Here is a 19,266-nt window from a genome sequence, read left to right on the forward strand (position 1 = left end):
AATTAGAAATGCATATTCTTGTCAACCTTCGTTTATTACATACCATCCAAGCTTAATAGAATTTGAATAAGGCTACAATGATATCATCCAAGCTGATTTTTGTCAATCTTTATTATTATCCATTATTATCACACAAAAGTAGCCAAAACTTTGTTGGTGACTATATAAATTCATCTTACAGTATAATCATCCTGGCCTCATAGCCTTATACACTTTCGGTTTTTATGAAAGGGGATGATGATAAATGACTGAGTTTTACGATTTCGTGAGTTTAGGTGTTCTCAAAATTTCAAGTTTTGAAGCGTATAATTTTAAGTTTTGCTGCGTTGAAGATTTAAAAATGTATTTCAGTAAATTATTTTTAAGTAAGCATAAACGTGGTAAGAATAATTTCCAAGTAAATTACTTGTGTAAAAAAATTAGAACTTTTTTTAGCTTATAACTTTTTATCATATAAAATAAACTTTTTATCATAAAAGGTTAGTTAAAAAACAAAAATAGATGAGTAATGAATCATCACTCCTTATTTTTGTTTTCTTAAAGTGTTTGAAAGACAAACTTTTAAAAAGCATAAATGTGCTAAGGAGACAAATACTTTGAAGTGTTCTTGTGATCAGTTTTTGAAAACAAACTTTAATAACAAATATGTTAAAGATGGTAGCATTTATGCATAAATAAAGGGCGAGATCATGTATATATAACAATTTAGTAATACTTTTTTTACTGTGTTCTTTGAATTGCTATCTAAATTTAGTTTTGTTTGCTACAACATGGAACTAAAATAATCAATTCCTAATAGTTATGTACACAAGAAACTAACACTAGGTTGAATAAATTTCCAAACTAGGATTTGAGGAAGATCTAACTCTTGGATTTGATGGAGATGGAGGTAGAGGTAAAGGATAGTCTTGACATTCTGGCATGGCTTGGAAGCACCTTGGAAAATTTGATGATGGACATATTCCAACACCATACTTGTTAGGACTAACATGGTTGGATGGACCTTTATGCCTTCTTCCATGGGAGGTTGAGGATCCAAGCATGTCATCATGCAAAGATTTTAACTCATGAAGTACTTCACTCATAAGGGGTCTTGTTTTTGGGTCAAGGCGAAGACAATGAATAGCTAATTTCATTGTCTTATGAGCAAATTTTGTTGGATATTGGCCTTCAAGTCTAGGATCCATCAAATAATGGAAGTTTGCTTTGTTCCCAAGACGAGGCCCTAACCATTCTATCAAGTTTTGCTCTTCTATAGGCATTGTTTTATCTATAACTCTTCTTCCTGTCAATAGTTCAAGTAGAACCAGTCCAAAGCTATAAACATTGCTCTTTGGAGTAAGGAGTCCTGTGTCAGCAACACTATTAATGTTAACAGCAAATCGAGTAGAAACTTGCACTATATACAACATTGAATCTTAAATCATGCACACATTATTACCATGTTTATGTCAATAGTGAAACAATGAGATAAGAAGATGAGAAATTCTATTGTATCCTAATAAATTTGGAGGTTTTGGTATAGTTAATCTTTGAACAAATAGTTGAATGAGTTTTCATTAAAGAAGTAAAGTCATCTATATATTTTTCCATTTAGCAAGAAAGCTGAGAAATTATACAATTATTGAACCAAAACCTAGTTTTAAGCACCAAAAACTCTAGATTTACGTTGGAGTAATGACAAATATGCAATCTTATTACATTGATTTGATAAGTTTACTATGAAGAAAAATTAAGCAGGATCCTAGATAGGTCATTTCCCCAAAGCTTGTGATTATGTGCTACACATGAAATATGTAGTTGAATAAATTAAAGGGACTTAGTGATAATATCTGTGTAAGAAATATCAAATTAGCAACAATGATTTGTTTTCAATAATGATTATCCTTTCAAATAATGTCTTCTTTTAAGAAATATTTAATCTAAAATTTTTGTTTACCTTTCTTATTTTTTAAATATGCAATATTTAACAAATTTAACACCCTTCTTTGGAAGTCCTTAACAACCTTTGAAATTGAGATGTTTAAGTATACTAACCTGTCATTATATATTCTGGGGCTTCATAGCCTTTTGATCCTACCATTTTAGTTGTACGCATTTCATGTCCCATTGAAGCATCTTTTGCAAGACCAAAGTCACAAAGTTTTGTGTTGTAATCCTTATCCAATAAAATGATATTAAGATGTAGGTAATTGGGTATCTGTGTGTTGAAAATTAGAATAGTAAGTCATGGAACAGTCATGTTACCTTATCCAATAGGATACTAGATGTCTTAAAATCTCCAAATATTAATGGTCTTGAAGCTTCCTCATGCAAAAATGACATGCCATTAGCAGCTCCAATTGCAATTTTCATCCTCGTAGGCCATGTAAGGTGTACAGCGCCTACTAGTAGATGACAATAATAACTTGTGAATATATAATATATCTCTTAACATATACAATAATCAATAACTTAAATGTTATGGAAAATAAGTTCAAATTTTATAAAAAGAAATTATATTAAAAGTGCAGTTATATAATGAAATTATTATTGTTTTGTTAATTGAACGAGGATATTAAAATAAGGTAATACTATAAAGATAAAATAATTCTTGGATCTACATTATCTTTCATTTTGTAAATTGTTTATTAGAGTGATATTAATTTGGTGGGTTACTTTTATAGCAGGGGAGATCTCTTTCTCCTATGTCCTTTTTTCTTGTTAAAGTACTTAGTAGAAACTCAATAAAAGTGGTTCACAATGGTAGGATTGATGGTATGATGTTATTTAAAGTTATTCCTATTCTTACAAATGTTTTGTACATGGAGGATGTTATGGTTTTTTCTAAAGGCAGCAAAATTTTTTTGGAAAGTATTAGGGAATTGTGTTAGAAGTCATGTATTAACTAAAGATAAGATTAATTTATAGTATACTAGTGAGTATAAAACTTACTTTACAAGCTAATTTTGTAAAGTTGAGTTAGATTTAACACACTATAAAGCCATGGGTTAGACTTTATTCCAACAAAGTTTGTTGTTTGTGGGGTTTATTGTTCAATTCATTATTGGACTGTTATTGGATCATCCATTAATGTCTAATTTCACGTTTAAGATGCATATGTCTTGGTATGAGGAGAATGTTTTGAAAGTTTCACATCAACTAAAAATATGGTCAACTTAAAATATGTAAGTGAGTTCAAAACTCACTTTACAAGTCGGCTTTTGTAAGATTGAATTATGTTTAAAGTTCACTTCTTAACAAATTGGTATATGAGTGTATGAGTCAATGGAACAATAGATAGAAATGTTATTGGCTTATAAGACTTATACCTTTTTGATAAACCACATATCTTCTTTCAATTATATTAAATGTTATTTTCCCTTTTTCTTATTTAAGAGTTTAGATTTCTAGAGGTATTCCTAAGAGAAATATTTGAAGTCACTTCTATATCAACTTGAATACTCTTTCATCTCTTACCCACTGTTGTATCACCTCGTTCAAGTATTCTTTGAACAAATTATTACTGACTCAACTAAGTAAGATAAGTAGGTTGCTTCTATATTACTTTTGCCAACTAGCTAAGATAAGTAGATTGCATGAGGAGTGAGAGATCACTAAGTTGCTCGCTAGAGAGGGTAATTGTTTATTGACATATACCAGATTTATTCTTCTCTTAGAGCTTGTTAAGTGAACGTTCCTTTATGAAGCTTTAGTTGGCTAAAAAATTTCAATAGTGTTTTAATACTATGAAACGTCGTTTTTCTCTCTGTTCTTCGTTTTGATATGTTTTATATAGATTCTAAAGAAAGTGGTCATTGTAATTGTTTATGATTTTGAGTAACTTTAACTATTTTTTAATGCATCTTCTTGTTTGATGAGCTTGATATTGAAGGATGTATTAAATGCATTCCATGTAGCAATAAATGCTATTTATGTAACATTTTAATAGTTGGATATACTTATCTCTTTTTTGGATAAGGTTATTTTCCTTGAATTTGACTAAAGTGCAGTGTATATGAGTAGACAGTTCTTTGAGAGTTGTTGAAGAAAAACAATAAATATTTATCTAAGAGGTCTTCTGATGTGAATATTGTCCTTTGCTGATGAATCCCTTTGACAAGTGGAAGTACTAGACATTTCCTACAATATAAAATAGGCATTTATGTTTTTTTTTTGGTATGAGGTTAGCTTAGTTCTATGCGCTTATCAACACATATTATGCCATGTCAAACGTAAAATATGACTGCACAGTTTCATATCATCCATCAGACATGACACTTATATCTTACATGATTTGTTATTGGACTAAATTTTTTTTCTTTCAGATGAAGCATCACCATATTTTGTATACTTTGTTATTCTTAACACTTAATCAAAATTGGATGTTGGACTTTTGCTCTAACATCAAGCTTATGTGAAAAGAAATAAATACCAAACTTTGACCAAGCAAGTACTGTATATTAAACTTAGGTTTTGAATGTGAAACAATGCAAATACATCCCAAGGCATTTAATTTAGCGACTTTGATTGTTCATCAAATAGCATATATAGATCAATATTTGTGAAAGAGGAAATCCTCTTTCATGGTAAATGAGAAGTTATATATCAAGTGTGACGGTGAAACATGCTTTGATAAGTTCTTGCAACTAAACATTGACCTATACTAAACCTCAAGCATTTTAAATTGAGTAAATTATTTATTCAACTAAACATGTTTAAAGTTATAACCTACTAATCAACATGTCTAACACAAAACCATGCAGTTCTAAGATGGTATCAAAGCACTTCATTTGGAATGCTCTGTTACACATTTATGAAAATCTTTTCTCCTTTTTGCTTATCTTTTGTGTTTTATTTTTGTTTTTGCATCATGAGTAAAAAAATGTATGACAATATCTTTATTAATAGTTTCTTGTATCTTCATCCCAACGAAAGCCCAATTATGTCTTTGGTAGCACCGGTTTTGGACATAAAAAAACATTATTATTGGAGCAGGTCTATGACTACTGCTCTTATTGCCAAAAACAAACTTGAATTTGTTGATGGAACAACCCCTAACCAGGAAAGGACAAGGATACTTACTAGGCTTGAAGACAGTGTAACAACATGGTAGTGTCTTGGCTCGTGTATTTCGTTTCACCTTCTATTTGCCAGAGTAGTTTATGGATGAGAAAAGCTAAAGATATCTAGAAGGATCTCAAGGCTGGATATTTCCAAGGAAATCTTATATGAGTTTCAAATTTGCAAATGGAGGCCTCTTTCATCAAACAAGGTGATCTCATGGTAACAAATTACTTTACAAAACTTAGAATCATTTGGGATGAAATAGAAAATTTTAGACTCGATCTCAGTTGTTCTTCAACGTTATGTCTTTGATCATGAAAAGAAAAATAGAATACCAGGTCATGTAGTTCCTTAGAGGATTGAACGAAGAATACAAAAGCATGAAGTCACATGTTCTTTAAATAGATCCTATGCCTTCGATCAACAAGGTTTTCTCTTATGTCACCCAACAAGAACGTCAATGGGAAACAATCTATTGAATGAAACTAAAGTCAAGATAAATGTTGTCAATAATAGACCAAGTTGCATCTTTTGTGGTAAGATTGGTCTTCTTGAAGCTAGTTGTTATAGGAAGAATGGATTTCCACAGAATTATGACAGTAAAGGTTTCAAGAATACAAGTAGAAAGGTATGCATTCATTGGAAGAAATGGTCATAAAATAAACATTTGTTATAGAAAACTTGGTTTCCCACCAGGGCATAAGTTTTCAAATAGCAAAGTTAATTCCATCAAATTTTCAAATGCTAAACAAGAAGGAAATCAAGATAGTAGTAATCAAGAGCAAGATGTTCGTTTAACTCTGTTGCAATATCAAGCTCTCATGAGTTTAATGTAGAATAGTAAAAAAGAAAGGTATATCACAGAGTCACATGTTAACAAGATCCATACTATTTCCACTGATCTAACTCAACGATGTAATACTTTTGTGGTGCGTATGATCTTGGTAAAAGTAGTATTTGGATTTTGGATTCAGAAGCTACAGACCATGTGTCTTGTTAGTTTTTGTAGTTTGATTTTAGTCCCACATTGCTTAGTATTGTGAGATGATGTTCTCCACTTTTTTATATAAGTAACCTTATGTAAGGTTTACAAATGCACCAAAATAAACATACTTCCTAGTGTAGTGTGGACATAGGCATACACATTGTAGTCGAATCATGTTAAGCTCTTGTGTTGTTTATTTCTCTCTCCTTCTCTTTTATTGTCTTGTTCCTAACAGTTGGTATCAAGAGCCAATTTTCTTAGTATGCTCTAGGGTTGCAGCTTTGTCTGATCTTCCACATTAGAAAATATTTGATATCAAGATTTGGTTCTCTTGTTCTTGGAAATCTTGGTCTAGAGAAGTAGTGAGAGCTTTCTTCAAAAGCAGAAGGAGCTTTCTTCAAAAGTAGAAGGAGCAATGACATTGGAAGAAGGAAAGGTGAAGATTAAAAAATTCCATGGCAGTGAATTCGAGTTTTGGAAGATGAAAATAGAGGACTACCTATAGCAAAAAAATTTGTATCTACCCTAAAGCGAGAAGAATCCAGACGACATGGAGTAGTCAGATTACAAGTTGTTAGATCGGCAGACACTTGGTGTGATTCAGATGACATTAATGTTGTGTTCAACATCATGAACGAGAAAACAACAGTAGATTTGATGCTCGCATTGTGAAATATGTATGAGAAATCATCCACAACTACGCTTCATTCACTACTCCAACCCAGTCGACCGTGCTTACACCCGACCAACTTTGCTCCAACCTGGCTAACCGTGCTTCAAACTGACAAATTGTTCTTCATCCCGGCTACCTCACACCCCGGTAGTTCTTTTTAGCCCATTTCCGATACTTTTTTCCATGGCTTCTACTTTCATTCCTATTGTTTTTTCAACTCTAACAATCAGCTAGCTGACATATTAACCAAGTCCCTTAAAGGCCATCGGATTGAGGACATTTGTAATAAGTTTGGTAAATATGACATACATGCTCCAGCTTAAGGGGGACTATTAGAATGAAGTCGGTGTATTTATTATAATTGAATATGTATTATGCTATAAATACATGTTGTGTAGTCTACATTAGACACACGATTTATTTAAAACATATACAATTCTATATTAGTGAATGGCGCAAAGCTATGAATGAAGAAATAATGGATTTAAAAAGAAACAAAACATGGACTATCATGGATTTGCCACCTAACAAGAGTGTCATAGGTTGCATATGCGTATATAAGGTAAAGTTTAAAGTTGATGGCACGATCGATAGGCACAAAGCACATCTAGTTGCCAAGGGTTACATGTAAATGGAAGGTCTTGGCTTCCTAGACACTTTCTCACCCGTAGCCAAGCTCACCACCATCTGACTTCTTCTCTCTCTAGCTACTATAAACAAATGAAATTGGAAACAACTGGACGTGAATAACATTTTTCTTCAGGGGGAATTAAGCAAGGAAGTGTATTTGGATTTCCCACCTGGTATTAGCTCTCCCAATCAAATCAAGTTTGTATACTACGTAAATCTTTATATGGTCTTAAGACAAGCGAGTCGTTAGTGGTATGAAAAGCATACCACTCTCTTATTATCTAATGATTTATACAAACCAAAGGTAATCACACTCTTTTTATAAAGAAATCTGAAACAAGCATAACTGCTTTTTTGATATATGTCGATGATATTATACTAATTGAAAATGATATTTTTGAGATTAAGAACATCACTTTGATTCTCGATAAGACTTTTAAAATTTAAAACTTGAGGGTTTAACCTTTTTTCTTGGTCTTGAGGTGGCTCAGAGTAACAAAGGCATTCATATCTCATAAAGCAAATACACATTATATCTTCTTTGCAAGATTGGTATGCTTGCTTGCTTCTGCACCCATTTTCACTCTTATGAATTTCTCCAAATGTGCTGCTATAGACTAGGGAATTCCCCTTCCAGATCCTACACCTCTCAAAATACTTATTGGTAAGCTCATATATTTAACAAATATGCAACCAAACATTGCATATGTTGTTCACAACCTAAGTCAACATGTCTTTGCACTCAAAGTGATTCAGATTGGACCGAGTGTCCCAAAACTTGAAAATCTTTAACTGGATAGATAATTTATCTTGGTCATTCACCCATTTGTTGGAGATCGAAGAAACAAAATATTGTTTCAAGAAGCTCTTCAAAAGCCAAATATAGAGCTCTTGCTTCTACAACGTGTGAGCTGCAATGGCTCTTATTTTCTAGAAGATCTTCATGTTCAACACACTCAACTAACGCTCTTATTCTTTGACAATCAGTCTATTGCACAAATTGCATCAAATCATGTATTTCATGAACGAATGAAACACATGGAAATAGATTGTCAAGTTGTAAGAGAGAAGATTTAATGTGGAACCATAAAGCTTCTCCTTATCAGCATAAAGAAACAACATGCGGACATTCTCACGAAAGCTTTAGCTCCTTCAATCTTTCATTTCATCCATTGTAAGTTAGGTATGCTCAACATTCACTCGGAGCTTGAGGAGGGCTCTCAAAATAATAAGAATGGAAGCTGCGAAATCAGATTCTAACATAACTTGTGTAGCACCAAGTGTTATGCTTTTCTTTGTTTTTATTTTTTCTGTTAACAAATGCATGACCCTACATGTGTTCTATTTATTCTCCTTTCTGCCTTCTCTTTGTAATATACTCTCTCAAGTTTTGTGTTAATACACTTCTCTTTTCTCTCTATTTTCTTCTTTTTTCATGACAAGTCATTATTTGCATGTGTTATATCGCTTATCACAAACACATAGTACTCACTTCAACATGTCTAACACCAAAACCATGCGATTTTAAGATTGACGAGTTTGTAAAACTAACTCAAGATGTTGTAAATGAGAACCCTAGGATATAAACTAAAATTTCGTTAAAGAAAACCTAGACCAAAATGTTTTCATTTTCACTAAAATACTTCATAAAGTACTAGAATGTGATTAGAATAACCTAGAGGACGTTGTGTTTAAAATGTTGTCTTAAACCTATCTTATGACAACACGAGAATTTGATGAGATCTGAATCATGTAGAAACTAGTTGGCTTCAAAATGTTCATCAACTAATTGTCTATTATTGTTATAGAAAAATTATCCTTGATAAAAATAGTTTTTAAGACTATCTAATAAGTGAAAAATTACCATTACTCTTTAATTGATTGACACAATCAAAGAAGAAAGTAAACCATGACTTGGTTGGATAATGTCTTATTCCAACATGATGTTTTGAATTGGATCCTTACCACTAGATCAAATACTATAAATACTATAGCTGATAACATAATTGATAATACCTAACCATGTTTTCACTTTTTTTCTTATAACTATTTAGGTCTAATCGCTGTCCCACTTTAACTAGCTTATGTCCTTCTAGTAATGAAATAACATGATTTCACGTCCATGGCGGAGAAATCACTATGCTCAGGCAACGCTAAGGGTGCAAAGCATGAGAAATAAATGCAAAAATATCTACAAAACTAATACGATGCAAAGAGATGCTTATACTAATCAGATATAAAATTCGATCACTTGATTATAGGGTCTATGTAAAAGGGATTGGTAACATGCACCATGTATATAATATAATATATAGGCTATTGTAGAAAAAAATAAACTTGGATTTCACTCAATTGGTAATTAAATAATGAACCAATTCCTTAACCTTGGCTTTCTTCCACACCACTAAATAAGTTTCGTTACACCATGACATTGTAACTTTTGTGACATTAAAACAATCACACCAAATAAGGTTAGTTTATTTTAGGAGGATAATTTTTTGTTTTTTTTTTATAGTTTTTTATTCGTAAAATTATGATTGAATAATGAAAAGAAAAAACAAATTAATTATTTTAAAAAGCATACAAATACAATTAAAAAACTAACATGAATAATGGATAAATAAATACATTAAAACATACTCTTGAAAAGATGCTTCTCTAAACTTCCTTCACATATATGCTCGTATACAAGCAGCCTTTTGTCATCCTCAAGACAAAATCCGACTAGTCTAACCAGATTTAAATGTTGGAGTTTACTAAGATAAATAATTTCATCCTGCATATACATGAAATAGAGAGAGAGAAAATCATTTTTTTAATTAACAACATAAATAGTAATTAATGTGCATTATAGCATTTTATATCGTAAAAAAAACAAATTACACACTAACAGATTTTCTAATTATCTTAAGATTATGCACCCTATTTCTGAGTATCTAACATTACATTAACTCTTTAAGAGGATACACATTATGATGTACCTTTTTGGAGTTGTGGGTGTAAAACGTTTAAAACAACTATAAAAAACTTAGAAGGTGTTAAAATGACAAATATAGAGAAATATTGAAGCCATGTAATTACTTTTCTAAATAAAAAAATGGTTAAAATAAAATAAATAGCAAACAAGATAAAGAAATTTAGTTAGGGTTAGCATCACATACTAGCCATTCGTTTTTATCTTGACATTCGTTTAAGTTGAGTGCCTTTACTGCAATGGGAATCCCTTTTCCAGGCCTTGCTGCATAGTTTCCATATGGATTAATCCAACCCTTCAACAAAACTCCAAACCCTTTCTCATCATGAAAATTCTCAACCTTAAAAGTTCTTGTTGCCAACATAAGATCTTGAAAAGCGAACCTTCGAAGAAGCAAAGAAGCTTCAAACAGTTCTTGATCCGGAACCGACAATCTTGCATGGCTACTTATTCTTCTGTTGGACGAAGATCTTGGGACAATTGGCTGCTGTCTGTCAACATCATTTGTAACATGTCTTCCTGTTGATTTAGGATGAAGTGAAAGCATAGTTAATAAGCAACATAACATGTACATGAATTAGACACAATACATGTAATCCCCGAGAGAATAAAAGAAGATCTTGATTTCCCATTTGCATGTATACTACACATATAAAAGATGCACATTCAATTTTATTTCACAAGTAATTATGTTAACATATATATACACAAAATCTATGTAGATTTGGTTTAACGTATTTTAAGAAAGAAATTGAATTTTTGAAGTTGGTTTTTCAAAATTACTTTTTGTATTTATATTGTGAGAGAAAAGAGTGGTGGACACCTAGTATACAAATTAAAAACCAAAGATAATATACATATAAATGTGATAGGTAAACATGATTTGAGAATGTGTAGTCTTTTAATAGTGAATTCCAATGTATAAATCAAACAAGTCAACACAAGAATTTTGGTTAAGAAAAAGGTGTGTAAATTGTAAGAAATATTGGTGAAAAAGGTAGAATTAATATTACCATGATCAACTTGGTTGATTTTGTTTATGGAGGAATCTTCCCCTTTGGAACTCCAAAACATGCAACCTAGGAAAGTTCTCAATTTCTTCCAAAATCTTGAACCTTCTCCACTACTACTTTGAACAACATCTTTGTTCTTTCTCCCTCCTTTGGATTTGCCCCCAATTGAAGAACCAACCCTAACACCAGAAATTCTCCCCATTTTCCCTAAAACATTCAACAAATACAAATTTAAGAACAAAATTCTTAATGATGAATACTAAGAGACATGCCAGGTAATTAACAACACACTTTGTACTAATATTGTGTAAACTGATCTTGGTATTCTTCAGTGCTTAATAAGGTATGTGCATTAGAGCTAGAATGGTTAATAGGTGCTTAATAAATAATAATAAATGTTATAGGGTGGTGAAATATATTTTTGAGAGATTATTTGTGGGTCCATCAACAAATATTTCCATCATGGAAGTCAACAAACACTAATGATAAAATTCAATTTAATCACAAATATTTTAAATATGATAGATATATTAATCTCATTCGTGATAGTATAAGTATGGAAAACTTGATTTTTTTTTCTATTACGAAAGATATGAAAGGGTGTTTAGTGTTTAGCTACTAGACCTGATAAACAAGTTAGAAACTAACCTCATTGAATATGAGAAATGATTATGTGAAAAGAAAAATAGTCAATGTAATCAATGAATATTTGAGAAAGAGAACACGTTAACATGCATAAACATTAAGATGAGTAAGTTTTGATTTTGAACCCGTAATGTATTAATTAAGCATTCATTTATAAAAGTAATTTAAGCAATTACATAATAAATTGTCAATATACTAATTTAAATATTAAATATTTTTTCGGATGAATTAATTAAAAAAAAATATGAGACAAAATGACAAGTAGACAAAGATTTTTTAAAAGTATTATATGTTTCAATTTTAAGGTGATTATTCCATCATAATTTTATTTTTAGAAACTCTCTTGTAGATTAAGAAAAGAAAGTAAATATATAATATTTTTTGTAATTTTTAAATTATGTGAGATTTTTAGACATATCATAATAATATTTTTTAAATAATATAATCACATATATTAATCATTTCTTACAATTTCTTTCATAAATTTAGGAAAGAATATGACGCTTAAGAAGAAAAAGATTTTGAATTTAAAAAAGTTTGAGTGAGGTCTACACGTAACATGTCAAAAATGACACCATTTTTATTAAAACAATTAATTTTCATAAATTTGACAGCAGAATTTATTAAGATAAAAAAAAAAGATTATGAAAGTTACAAACCATTATCAAAAGCATCTCAATTAACATAATTGATAAAACAACGAAAGAAAAATATAAGAAATATTGGATGCATTAAAAACAGTGTTCTAAAACTATTTAAAAAATCAGATGACAGAATACATTACTTGGCTAAGGAATGGAATGAAACAACACTGATGAACTGCATTATTTCAGAAGAAGGATAGAACCATTTCTGATAAAAACACTCATGCATTTCTCTGTCATAATAACTCGTTGGATGCAATTTTGCAGAGAACTTTGAAAACAACTGCAAAAACCATTCCACGTTTTCGTGTTCATTATTTTTGTATTATGCAAAGGATTCAGAATTCACAGGGTTTGGAGATATATCTCTAAATATTTTAAGAAAAACTAAGAAACTAATAACTTAATTACTATAATTATTGGTTATAATTATCATTGACCAGGTGTTTAGTTATGTATGTAATTTTTCAATGATCTTAAATATACTTAAATATTAATTCAAAATAAATGTGGTCAAGGTTATAACAGTAACACATGTAATTTTTTAATAAAATTTAAATTAATTTCTTCACATATTATTGTTTGGTCAATGGTCAACATCCTCCTCATCATATCACAATTAACTGTTCACTAAGTTTTCCTATTTTATTACGTGTATATGTTTTTATTTTTAATTTTTTAGAATTTTTGTGGGGGAGCTTAAAAATTTCCAAAATGTTGTCATTCTGATTTAGGTTGTTTGAATATGTATCTTTCACGTAGAAAAATGATCAAATGGTTTTTGGAAATTTTTTACTATATGTTCCTAAACTAAGAAAACAATCAAGTACTTACATATTACATATTTGTTTTTGTTTAATGTGCTAATTAAAAATTTTCAAAATAATTTAGGAAGTTGTCCTTGAATTTAACCAAAAGTCGTGTATTAATTTGATATGCCTTTTATTAGAAAAACAACAATAAGTATATTACTGTATATTATGAAAAAAAAAATTAAATATGCTTTTTAGTGTGAACTTTTACGTAAAATTAAAATTTATTCATGATTCAAATTTTGATATATTTTAATTTTTAAACTTAAAAATAAATAGATATAATTTTTTTTATCCAATTACATTTAAATTTTTTGATGTATTAAATGTCTTTCAAGTTAAGTTATTGACACCATCTCACACTTTTCCACTTTAATATTAATCTAAAATATCATTTCACAAACTAAAAAAAATTAATATCATAGTTTAAAAACAATTAAATTTAAGAACCAAAATTATCAAAGTTTGAAATAAAGAAAAATTTCAATTTTACCTCTAAAGCTACAAAGATATTTAAAAGAAAATAACCCCTTCCCACAAAAAGAAAACATATATAACTTAATCTTGAATTTATTTCCTCTGTACTTTCTACACCTGGATCTGATGTAGGAAATGATTTTTCTTTTTTTATCTCTTACCTGTCTTATTTATTTTTTCATCTCTTACCTGTCTTATTTATTTTTTCATCTCCTTCCTTTTCATATCTTCTTAATACATCTAAAGATATAAATAAATAGCCCTGGTTTTTCGGTTTGATTGTTTAAACGATGAATAAGGCTAACTTTTGTTATTAAACATGTTTAAATTTGATAATAAATTAATTAATAACTATCTTATGTGTCTAGTTTCCACATTTCCTAATAAAATTTTATCAGATTTTATTTTTGCTAAAAAATTTATTATTGAGAAAAGGCACATTAATTGTAATAAATATTTCTACATAATAAATGAATAATTCTTTTAATTGATATAGAGTTTATAAGAGAAGAGAAAAATGACACTTTCGCTAAGACTTTTTCTTGAGTTAATATACTTATGTGAAATAAATTGAAAAGTAAAGTATTTAAGCTCTTATTTATTTAATTATATTTATAAAATGTATGTGTGCTAGTTTTACATTTTGTTAGAAAAGGATATTTGTATTTAATCTTCAGATTGCGAATCGTATATTAAGTGGTGAGTATAGTAAGAGATACTAGGCCTTGAGGTTTGGGTTGAAATAAACTTATAACTAAAAATAAAAGAAAGTGATGTAATTAATCTAAAAAATTCCTTTCCTTTCTTTTTCCAAAAAGCAAAAGACTTTTGATTTTTTTATTCCATCTTTCTTCCCCTCTTTCAAGCTCTAGAACCTATTATTATTGTTCTCTTCCTTTATGGAACTCAACCTTAGTTAAAGTGCAGAATATCCGTACAGACTTTTTTTTTCTTTTATTTGGTAATAATTTTGAAATTGTGGGATGTTTGGATTTGATTATGGAATGTTATGAATATTTCACATGATTAAAGGATTCTGTGAGTTCTATAAAAAAATAATTAATCAATTTTATAGAAACCAAAAATAATTAATCACTTATTAACAAATTTAGATATCATTTTATAAACTAAATGCTATTGATATTTAAAATTGTCTTTATTATGAATAAAAATTATAATTTATTTGTGAATTAAAATCTAAATTGATCTCTAACATTAACTATCAAAGTTTTATCTATCAAAATATTAGTTTTTAATTTAAAATTAGAGACTAATTTAGAATCAATAATAATAAGTAACAAAAATCTTAATAACTAATGTTACAAATAATTTTAGACTCAAATTTACAAATTAATCATAGAGACTAGGTGCTAATAATTTTTACTTTATAAAATGATATTTAACTTAATAATACAGTGATTAATTATTTTTATCTCTAAAATTAATTGTTTTTTAATATTCTTTTAGTATTCTTTTGCTGCATCATCTAAAATATCTAGTTTCCTTGCAAAGTTACCATTATCATACATGCCAACTTAGGTTATTATTGATTATTCAAAGCTGTTGTTGTAACACTTTTTTGGATAGATCATGATTATTCATTTAATTATAATTTAGTAAATTAAGAAATATAATTAATTTTAAATTGCTTGTTGTCATGCATAACTATTTTCTACAATATACTAATAAGATAAAAAAAAATAAAAGATAAAAGTACACAAATATCGAAATGTTATAATCATTCATAACAGAGGAAACAAAGAGGTGAGACAATGACATTATACTTTAAATTAACTACAAAATGAAATTGGACAACATGATAAAAAAAAAGTTATATGTACAAGAAAGTGAAGATTAGGGTTTGAAGAAAGTTGAACCCTAGGAGGAGATGGATAGGACTACGATGGAGGTGGAAAGAGAGGGCTGTCTTGGCCGAGTGGTGAGGCCTGAAAACGCCGTGGGACGTTCGGTTCTGAAGCAGTTCTAAGGCCATACTTGTTAGCACCGGCGGCATGGTTGGAGGGACCGACATGGATTCTGCCAAGTGAGGATGAGGGGATTGAAGGTGAAGGAGAAGGTGAAGGTGAAATTGAGGGAGCAGAATGCATGCCATCATCATCACGAGCCAGCAAATGCTTCAACTCACCAACCACTTCACTCATCAGTGGTCTTCCACTTGGATCATGCCGAAGACACTGAACGGCCAACCTCATTGCCCTATATGCATCTTTGATTGGATACTGCCCTTCAAATCTAGGATCCATCACGTAATGAAAATTCTCTTTTCTCCTTATGCGAGGACGCAACCAATCCACCAAGTGTTTCTCTTTTGCAGGCCTCATTTGATCCACAGCTCTTCTTCCTGTCAGCATTTCGAGGAGAACCATCCCAAAGCTATAAACGTCACTCTTCGATGTAAGATGCCCTGTGTCAAAAACATTCTTAATCTCAACCATCAAAAGATACTACAAACTTCATATTAATATACTTTGTACCTTAACATTTTGATAACAAATTGCTGAGATGTTTGAAAATATACTAACCTGTCAACACATACTCAGGGGCTATGTAACCTTCTGTTCCCATAATCTCCGTAGACACGTGATTTTTATCTCCCACTGGAGCATCTTTTGCAAACCCAAAGTCTGAAAGTTTTGCATTCAAGTCCTGAAATGGTGAATGAAATCCGATCAGATGTTGATATTAAGATAGTGGAATCTAAACTATATATAGAATATGAATAACTCTGCTATATTAGGTTATAATTATATAATGGATGTTGTTATTATCTCATATATTTATACATATATTTATGGTTTCTATTATATCCTATAAGACGGTTGAAATATTTTTTTCTTTTTCTACTTCCTAAATTCCTTTTAAAGATAAAATTGTGATAAATAAAATTCAAAATGAACAATATTTCGGATATAGGTTAATTCATCTTAATGATATTACGAGAGAGATTTAGAATCGTAACCCAATGTAGAGTCGATAATTAAACATTAGTCCCTTAAATTCTCTAATAATATATATATATATATATATATATATATATATATATATATATAATTGAATAAACACACTTATATTTAAATTTAAAATTTGAATATTTATGAATGCAAAGTTAAAATTATTTACCTTATCCAAAAGGATATTGGATGTCTTGAAATCTCGAAAAATCACTGCCCGTGCAGCTTCCTCGTGCAAAAATGTCAAACCATTGGCAGTATCCATTGCAATTTTAATCCTGATACGCCATGGCAGTCGCACAGTTCCTCCTGATACATAAAAATATTTCTTGTTATTTCCATTTTAAATCCCTAGCATATATTTTAAAAAATGACTTAAAAATTGCATTGATTGATATATTAGAACCAAAATTTCAATAAAATTACAACATACTCTGGAACAGATACTTCTCTAAGCTTCCTCGACACATGTATTCGTATACGAGTACCCTTTTATCTTCCTCCATGCAATAACCCACCAATCTCACTAGATTAGGATGATAGAGTTCACCCAGATATTTAATTTCAGCCTGCAAACACAGAACAGTGAAAAGATTCAATTTTTAAACTCTAAAACACAGTCAGAAATTATCAAATTGTACACCTTCAATAGTATCATGTGGTTGTGTTCATTACTCTTGTCTTGTTAACATTTACAGCAAGTCCTTAAAAGATACAAATTGTAAATCTGTGTAGTTTTCTTACAATATTGGTGAACATTAAACGCAATGGTAAGTTATAAATTAGGGTTTAGGATGATCACATACAAGCCATTGTTTATGACCTTGAAATCCATTTGGGTTAAGAGTCTTCACTGCTACTGGAACCCTAGTTCCAGGTGTTGCTGCAGAATTCCCTCTTTCATCAACCCAACCTTTGAACACAGTTCCAAAACCTCCCCTACCAAGAAAATTCCTGCAACCAAAATTCTGTGTTGCAATCTGAATATCGTGAAAAGTGAACCTCCGAAGATTGGAACAAGTTGCAATAAACTCCTGCCCTTCGTTGGTGGATGAGGGATTTTCCCTTTTGTGCCGAACAAGGTCTCTTCTGACATTTTTTCCTGTTGATTACATAGAAAACAAAAAACATCATAGAAATTCAATCAACAGCCTAAAATTTTACACGAACCAGTCGCGTTAACAAGTCTAATTCAATTTTGCAACATACACAATGTATTCTTTTTCAACCACAAAAAGCCCTTTTTCGATTTTATCAACAACTAATTCCATAAACATAAGCAATCGATCTTTTGTTTTGGTTTCTCCAAAGATGTAATGAAAAATAAAACAATTTTCAAAATTTATAATCCGGATCTTTTTCGTAATTTTAAATTTCTTTTTTCCTTTTCTACATGCATATCTATTACATTCATTTTCTATTTTTAACTTTATTTTTCTTCTCTCCAAATATTCTACGTCTCAAGGATGTAAAAGGATTAAAAATATGACAATAAATCAATGACCTTGATATAAAATCCCAATCATAAAGATATTATTTTAATGAACTGATTTTATAAAATTAAATTAAACTCAAACTTTTTTACCTTAATATAGTCATAAGAGTTTATCTTAAATGATATTTGGATTAATATACTATTCATTATCGGATCCCATCAATTTTTATATTCGATGAAAATTTAAGATCAAATTATAGTTTATGTGAAGACACAAACCATACCTTATAGGGAATCGATTTTATAAGAACTAGTGAGTTTTAGATCCAAATTAATATGATTGATTAATTAAAATAGATTTTGATTTAAGGTAAATGGACATAAGAAAATGAGAATCGGAAAGATAGATAAAAAAAAGGAAAAAGGGTGAAAGATGCAATTGCATATTGAGGATTTTAAGAGGTGTACGAGAGAGAAAAAACTAAAAGAAATAAAATTAATAAATGTCAAAAATAAAACAATGTAATAAGAAGACAAAGATTGGAAAAGGGAGAACTTTAAGAAGAATGGTTCAACAAGTTACATACCTTCACCATCTTTGCTTTTGTTGGAGGTTGCTTCCTCTTTTGAGCTGAGAAGCATGCAACCTAGAAAAGTCTTCAATTTCTTCCAAAACCTTGATCTTTCTTCAATGGCACCTTGAGCAACATCTTTGTTTTTCATACTTTCAGTTTAGACCCTTAAAAAATTTCACACACAAATTTTAGCACAAAATTATTAAAGATGACAAGGAAGAAGAGAAAATTCTAGGGTTTTGTGATGAATGAAAGGAAAACCTTGGATATAGAAATGCTTGTGTAAAACTATCTTGTGATGCTTCAAAACTTAATATGAGATGTGAAAAAAAGAGGAGCAAGGAATGCTTGTTTATATAGAACCTGTACTTAGCAATGGATGTTT

General features: G+C 30.0%; 2 protein-coding genes across 2 annotated transcripts; both read right to left on the bottom strand.

Moving 5' to 3' along the window:
* Positions 1 to 821: 821 nt before the first annotated feature.
* LOC108344550 (probable serine/threonine-protein kinase PBL11) lies at positions 822 to 11,523 on the bottom strand. Its single transcript, XM_017582982.2, has 6 exons — positions 11,322 to 11,523; positions 10,496 to 10,827; positions 9,975 to 10,110; positions 2,248 to 2,384; positions 2,038 to 2,158; positions 822 to 1,348 (listed from the first exon to the last, which is right to left on the bottom strand). The coding sequence occupies exons 1-6, from the start codon at positions 11,521 to 11,523 to the stop codon at positions 822 to 824; spliced, it is 1,455 nt and encodes a 484-aa protein (XP_017438471.2).
* A 4,146-nt stretch (positions 11,524 to 15,669) lies between these two features.
* On the bottom strand, positions 15,670 to 19,201 carry LOC108345092 (probable serine/threonine-protein kinase PBL11). The gene is made up of 7 exons (XM_017583662.2): positions 19,143 to 19,201; positions 18,894 to 19,045; positions 17,678 to 17,973; positions 17,305 to 17,440; positions 17,041 to 17,180; positions 16,443 to 16,566; positions 15,670 to 16,324 (listed from the first exon to the last, which is right to left on the bottom strand). The coding sequence occupies exons 2-7, from the start codon at positions 19,027 to 19,029 to the stop codon at positions 15,798 to 15,800; spliced, it is 1,359 nt and encodes a 452-aa protein (XP_017439151.1). The 5' UTR covers positions 19,030 to 19,045; positions 19,143 to 19,201; the 3' UTR covers positions 15,670 to 15,797.
* Positions 19,202 to 19,266: the final 65 nt, after the last annotated feature.

The sequence above is a fragment of the Vigna angularis genome, chromosome 8, assembly GCF_016808095.1.
Source record: "Vigna angularis cultivar LongXiaoDou No.4 chromosome 8, ASM1680809v1, whole genome shotgun sequence".
Lineage (NCBI taxonomy): Eukaryota > Viridiplantae > Streptophyta > Magnoliopsida > Fabales > Fabaceae > Vigna > Vigna angularis.

Coding starts and splice junctions, on each gene's coding strand:
- LOC108344550 (XM_017582982.2), bottom strand. CDS start 11,523: ATGGGGAGAATTTCTGGTGTTAGGGTTGGTTCTTCAATTGGGGGCAAA. Junction 10,111..10,495: donor AAGATAAAAACGAATGGCTA/GTATGTGATGCT, acceptor ATGTATATGCAG/GATGAAATTATTTATCTTAG. Junction 2,385..9,974: donor AGAGAAGCATCTTTTCAAGA/GTATGTTTTAAT, acceptor ATCTACTAGTAG/GCGCTGTACACCTTACATGG.
- LOC108345092 (XM_017583662.2), bottom strand. CDS start 19,029: ATGAAAAACAAAGATGTTGCTCAAGGTGCCATTGAAGAAAGATCAAGG. Junction 17,441..17,677: donor AAGGTCATAAACAATGGCTT/GTATGTGATCAT, acceptor CTGTGTTTGCAG/GCTGAAATTAAATATCTGGG. Junction 17,181..17,304: donor AGAGAAGTATCTGTTCCAGA/GTATGTTGTAAT, acceptor TTTATGTATCAG/GAGGAACTGTGCGACTGCCA.